Source organism: Babylonia areolata, chromosome 19 (assembly GCF_041734735.1).
Source record: "Babylonia areolata isolate BAREFJ2019XMU chromosome 19, ASM4173473v1, whole genome shotgun sequence".
NCBI classification, from domain to species: domain Eukaryota; kingdom Metazoa; phylum Mollusca; class Gastropoda; order Neogastropoda; family Buccinidae; genus Babylonia; species Babylonia areolata.
Window position 1 is genome coordinate 17,546,116 of NC_134894.1, and position 6,706 is coordinate 17,552,821.

Consider the following 6,706-nt stretch of genomic DNA (forward strand, 5'->3'; position numbering starts at 1 on the left):
TCAGAAATCTGCCCCGCAGATGTAGTGAAGCGTATTAGCTCTCTCCATACCAACGGCGAAAGAGAAGACGTTAACAACGTTTCACCCCAATTACCACCATCAAAATAGTGCAAGCGGAAGGCTCTTATACTGAAGACGTGAATGTTGACAAAGAATACCACAATTCTGACGACGGAAGCTAAAGGTTGGGTCATTGAGACACCCACTGGACATCCGAGGGGTCTGTGTACAGGAGAAGAGAGGACTGGCCGTACTGAGTGAGTTAATGGTCTAAACGTAGTGACGCCTCCTTGAGAAACTGAAACTGAAAAACTGTGTATTGACTCAGCTCAGCTTAGAGCGTCAGCTTGGCCACTGACCTCACAGGGCTCTGAAGTTATGTTGGTCACATTCACAGATGAGTGTCCAGTCTTGCTTACACACGTCTGTGGAATTCTTCAGGGAGGAACTATGCTGTTACGTGTGCTCCCGTTCTTCGTGTTCCGATAGCGACTGGATGAAATCTTTCTTGTGGGTAAGTAATGGTTTGTCATACTGTGTGAGTACGTGAATCATTAACTCACTCAGTGCGGCCAGTCCTCTCTTCTCCTCTACACAGACCCCTCGGATGTCCAGTGGGTGTCTGAATGACCCAACCTTTAGCTTCCGTCGTCAGAATTGTGGTATTCTTTGTCAGCATTTACCTCTTCAGTATAAGAGCCTTCCGCTTGCAATATTTTGATGATGGTAATTGGGGTGAAACGCTGTTAACGTCGTCTCTTTCGCCGTTCGTATGGAGAGAGTTAAGAAGTCTTCTTTCATCGTTCTTTTTAAAAATGTCTTCGTCATTTATTCATTCTGGTCTGGGTAACTATGTGGATGTCAATTTAATTAACGACTTGCATTCCGTATGAAGAAGTCTTCTTTTATAATTCAAAATTTCATCATCCATTTATTCAATCTGGCCTACACACCCATCGTATATTTTTTTCCAATAGTGATAATAATGATACTCTATGACAATATATTCTATGTCGAACTTCTACAACCTTCTACACGTTACAGTGCCCTATTCCAAAGGCTACAACCGCCTCAAGACATAGTTGTCAACGTGTTATTAAGAACACATAGACAGTCAGTAGTATGTCAACATCTATCGCACGTGGGACAGGTTGAATAATGATTAAAAAAAACAAAAAAAAAAAAACAACAACACTAAAAACCAGCATACACATGCACCGCTTCACACACCAACAACGCTCTGTCGCTGTCTGAGCTCCACATGCTTCACACACCAACAACGCTCTGAGCTCCACATGCTTCACACACCAACAACGCTCTGAGCTCCACATGCTTCACACACCAACAACGCTCTGTCGCTGCCTGAGCTCCACATGCTTCACACACCAACAACGCTCTGAGTTCCACATGCTTCACACACCAACAACGCTCTGTCTGAGCTCCACATGCTTCACACACCAACAACGCTCTGAGCTCCACATGCTTCACACACCAACAACGCTCTGAGCTCCACATGCTTCACACACCAACAACGCTCTGTCGCTGCCTGAGCTCCACATGCTTCACACACCAACAACGCTCTGTCGCTGTCTGAGCTCCGCATGCTTCACACACCAACAACGCTCTGTCGCTGCCTGAGCTCCACATGCTTCACACACCAACAACGCTCTGTCTGAGCTCCACATGCTTCACACACCAACAACGCTCTGAGCTCCACATGCTTCACACACCAACAACGCTCTGTCGCTGTCTGAGCTCCACATGCTTCAGTCGCAGTGGGCACCACACGAACCTTTCGCATTTCACATTATCTGTATGTCGTCTTCGGCTCGGTAAGATAACATAAGATCACTGTCTGACATCGTTTATCAAGATACGAGGGGCTGAATGACGGATCATTATCATCAGCGTGTTGTCCTCAACTCAACTGCAGAGACCCATGCTTTGGCACACACACACACACACACACACACACACACACACACACACACACACACACACAAAGCCAACAAACCTGGTAGGAATCTGGTGAACAGTTCTTTCTGTGTGGAGTTCCAATGACTCTCCACAGAATTGAAGAGGTCAAAGAGAAAGAAGGGGGAAAAAAAGCAACTGCAGAAGAATGCTCTTCAACGGCTTCAGCTGCAGGATACTTCCAGGATACGTCTCCAGATAATAATTTAAAAAAAACAAAAAAACAAAAAAACTGCTCGCGAGGATCGTTTGTGTAAACGACAGAGAAGCTTTTTAGTTTTCGTTTTACCACAGACTTGTACAATCACAATACAAAGGTGACCAGTGTGCAGAATATCCACAGCGCGTTGGTCCAGAAAGCACAAGAGGGAGACATGTTCACGAGAGGAGGTTGGCAACACACTGGTCCAGACAGGACACAGGCACCGAATGTAGCAGGTACTCCTCGGCCACCCTTCAGATGATTTCATCACAACACTGTGTCGCAAACAGGCATGGGAGAGAGAGAGAGAGAGAGAGAGAGAGAGAGAGAGAGAGAGAGAGAAGAACCAAAGCCGTGGACACCAACCAACACAGGTCGTATCATTGAACGTACTGTTCTTCATGATCGGCTAAAATGACCTTCAGGGTGCACGTGTGGCGTTAAATCACATTGAAAACGTCAATCTTGTACGCATCACTTCTATATATATATATATGTATATGTATATACAAACATAAAAGCGTCAGGTAAAGCTTCGATGACTGTTCACGGGGAATACTGATGTTAATACTCGTCGGAATATTCGTCATCCATACTTGGAGGAAGAACTGGCAGCGGCATCAGTCTTTATCACTTTATCAAAAAAAGAAAAAGAAAAAAAGATCAACCTTCCCTTCATCAATCTCTGGTGTTTGCCGTGGAAGAAGTCTCCTCTTCACGAATATCTCCATGACCTCCCTCCTCCTCGTCCTCCTCCTGCTCCTCCACATCTTCTTCCTCCGCGCCGTTATCCTCATCTTCCTCCTCCTCCTTGTCGTCGTCATCATCATCATCGTTGGAGCTGTCAGTGTCCATGCCCAGGTCGTTGCTGTCTCCCTCACCCCCGTGGCCCGTGGCGGAGACGGAAGACATCCTGGAAGGGATGACGCCGTGAAGGTCGCTCCCTGCGTTCCCCTCGTTGTCCACCACCACGCCAGGCTCCTGCCGGAGTCCGTACCCGTTGCTGAGCAGGGGGTCGTGGTGGTAGTGGTGCACCAGGTCCTGGGAGCTGGAGTCCTCAGGACCGTCCAATCCCCCAGGGTACAGCTCCAGACCCTCCTCCCCGTGCCGGCCACCCTCCCCCTCCCCCTCCTCACCGTCCTCCTCTCCCATCATCATCATCACCTCGCTGGGGTGCGGGATCTGCATGGACGTGAAGTTGGGGTCGTTGGCGGAGAAGGTCCGCTGCCCGGTGAACCGGACTTTGGAGGGGTCCACGCCGTTGACGATCTCCGACATGAAGCCGATGTAGGAGATGGCCAGGCGGAGCGTCTCGATCCGAGACAGCCGCTTCTCGTAGGCGAAGGTCGGGATTCGGCGCCGGAGTCTGTCGAAGGCCTCGTTCAGGCTGAACATCCGCCGCCGCTCCCGGATGTTGGCCGCCCGGCGCTGCGCCACCGTCGGCACGCGGCGTTTCCGGGATTTGGTCTCCGAGCGGGAGGAGGCGGAGGCGGCGGGGTGGTGGTGGGGGTGGGTGGTGTCCAGTTTGGGGAGGCAGTCCACCGCCGCCAGCATGCCGTAGCCGTGATGATGATGATGATGTGGGGCAGCCACCGGGTCCAAGGGCGGGTAACCCCCCGTGCTCAGCAGACCCCCTGCAGCGGCGGCAGCGGCGGCGGCGGCGCCGATAACACCCCCCGCCGTGGCTGGGAGGAGGTGGTGGGGGTGGGGGTGTGGCTGGTGAGGGTGGTAGGGGTGTGGATGGTGGTGGGGGAACCCTGGGTCGTCCAGGTCCAGCCACACGTAAGGGGGCCGGGTGTAGGAGGGGTACACCCCTCCTCCTGCTCCTCCTCCCCCACCACCAGCACCATTGTTGTAGCCCCCGCCGCGGACATCCCCTGCCCCCTGCTGGGAGGCCCCGGTCAGCTCTCTGCCCCCAGCTGTCGGCACGGCGGCGGCGTGAGGGTAGGTGCCCACGTTGGGGAACATGTCCGTGTGCTGGGGGTGGGAGTGGTTGTGGTAGGGGGAGGGCGAGGGGGAGGATGTGGAGGAGGTGGAGGGGGGCTGGCTGACGGGGGGCAGCGTGACGTCAGAGAGGGATGGCATGAAGAGAGAGGCGGGCAGGGAGAGGGACGAGGCAGCAGCGTACAGGTAGTGGCTCATCCCCTCTTCACTGAGGCCCTGCTCTGCTGGGGCCTGGACTTTCCGTCTGAGGTCTTCGTCGTCCTCTTCCTCTTCCTCCAGGAATCGTCAGTCTGCCGGTTCCACGGCCAGCCCATGGCGTCCTGCGGGTCTTGCCAACACAGCTGGCTTAAAACCTAACTGGCCTTGCTGGCTTAAAGTCTGGCTGGATTAAAAACCCGGATGGCTTAAAATCTGGCTGTCTCAAACCTGGCTGGCTTAAAACTTTGCTGGTTTAAAACCTAGCTGGCTTAAAACCTTACTGGCTTAAAATCTGGCTGGCTTGAAATTTGACTGGCTTAAAACCTTGCAGGCTTCAAATCTAGCTGGCGTAAAATATCGCTGGCTTGAAACTGGTGTGGCAAAGAAAAGGCTATGTCTAAAATCTTAATCCTTGAATAAAAAAGAAAACGTTTCGAGTTCTGAGTTCTTAGTTCTGGTTCATATGAGACCTAGCTGGCTCAAAACCTTTCCAGCTTTAAAACATTGCCAGCGCAAAAACCTTGCCGGTTAGCTGGCTTGAAATTGGCATGAAACTTTAGCTGGCTTAAAAACTTGCTAGCTTGAAACGTTGCCGGCTCAAAACTTAAACTGGATTGAATCTTAAAATCTAACTGGCTGAAAGGCTTGCTGGCTGAAAACGTTCCCACTGAATTTGTTTCGTAGCCCTGTCAAACGGGCCTTGTGGTTGTTTCTTTCTTTTTTTTAAAGATATTTTATTCAATCACAGATAAAGTCCTTCAAAATTTCGTGTTTTAAGAAATAGAAACCTGTTAAAAAAAAAGAAGAAGCCAGTATCGTGAAACACAATGCCCAGAAAAGTCAGCGCAAAGACTGCCCCTCCCCCACCTCCCTCCCAAAACCAACAGTCACGCAGCTTTGGGGATTAAAGCCAAACAGCCCAGAAAACACTGTTGAAGCACTCTCACAGCAAGTCTCAGCTCTCACTTCTCCGCTTTCATCCTTGACTCGCCACTCTTCCCCGCCTGTCTTTGTTTTATACACACATGCAGATTTGTCTCAATTTCCGGCGGGACGGTGTGTGGAAATGAAGGCGGGTTTGTTTTTTTTTTCTTGGGGGAAGGGGTGGGGAGGGCGAGGGGGGTGGGGGTGGAAGAAAGAGTGGGGTGTGGGGTGGGGGTGGGGGAGGGAGAGTCTGGAATGACACCTCAAACCGACCGCACTTTCATCTGGTTCAGGGGGGACCGGTGGGGGCGTGGGGGAGGGAGGGAGGGGTGTTGGGGACAAGATCGATAGTGAGGGGCTGAAGATGGACGATTAATTCTCCAGCTATTAGCCGGGTGCCTGGGGTTTGTAGTGGGGGGGGGGGGGGGTGGGAGTGTAGAAGAGAGAGAGAGGGAGAGGGAGAGACGGCTCGCCAGCCCCCTTCCCCACCACCTCCCCCACCACCCCTTAAAGAAATTGGCTCCGGAGTTCCAACGATATTGGAATCTTTTGTGGATGTGTCTGCCTGTCTGTCTGTCTGTCTGTCTGCCGTCTGCTTTGCTGCTGCTGCTGCTGGCTCTGGCGGTCTGCAGACACAGGCCTCAATTGATTCCTCCACTTGTCACCGGGGCCGGCCCCCGACCTGCAGCTGTCAAAACACAACAAACGGCTTCCTGATGAAACGGCCGCCACAACTTGGAAGGGAGGCTACCGTTTCGTTTAAGGAATCGTTGAGAAGACAGACGGAAACGCTAGTTGTTTAATCTAAGCACAGCCCGTTTCTTGTCGTTGAGGTCTGAAAAAAAGAAAAAGGATGACGGTATTAATGGTATCAGTTTAAGCACAATGGTTTCTTGTTGATGTTTGAAAAAAAAAGAAAGAAAAAAAAGGAACAAAAAGGAACCCAAAACAGACAGTATTAATGATATCAATTTAAACACAACGGTTTCCTGCTGATATTAAAAAAAACAAAAACAAAAAAAACAACACCCAAAACAACAACAACAAAGACACAGAATTAACTGTAACTGTATCGATTTAAGCACAATCGTCTCTGTTGATGTTTGAAGAACTGGTCGTATCAATGATATCAAATTAAGCACAATCGTTTCTGTTGATATTTGAAAACAACAACAACAACACACACACACGCGCGCGCGCGCGATTGACTGTATTAATGATTTTAGTTTAAGCAGAATCATTCCTGTTGGTTTTCTGGAGACAAAAAAAAACTGACTGTGTTAATAATGTTATCAGTCCTCACGAAAATGTTTCAATTTGATTCATTCATGTTTCAAAAACTGACCATGTATACGATATTGACGCTAGTTATCTAATCACACTCGTTTCTGTTAAATTAATGCATAAAAAAACTTATATCTATCTCACAAAAATTGTACGTGTTCAAGCATTGATGCTTGTAAT

At 49.9% G+C, this 6,706-nt stretch overlaps 1 protein-coding gene across 1 annotated transcript; it reads right to left on the bottom strand.

Moving 5' to 3' along the window:
- Positions 1–745: 745 nt before the first annotated feature.
- On the bottom strand, positions 746–4,452 carry LOC143293507 (uncharacterized). Its single transcript, XM_076604409.1, has one exon. It carries the CDS (start codon positions 4,316–4,318, stop codon positions 2,855–2,857), a length of 1,464 nt encoding a protein of 487 aa, XP_076460524.1. The 5' UTR covers positions 4,319–4,452; the 3' UTR covers positions 746–2,854.
- Between the last annotated feature and the right edge of the window lie 2,254 nt (positions 4,453–6,706).

What these genes read in the sequence shown, in the direction of transcription:
- LOC143293507 (XM_076604409.1), bottom strand. Translation starts at nt 4,318, where the DNA reads ATGAGCCACTACCTGTACGCTGCTGCCTCGTCCCTCTCCCTGCCCGCC.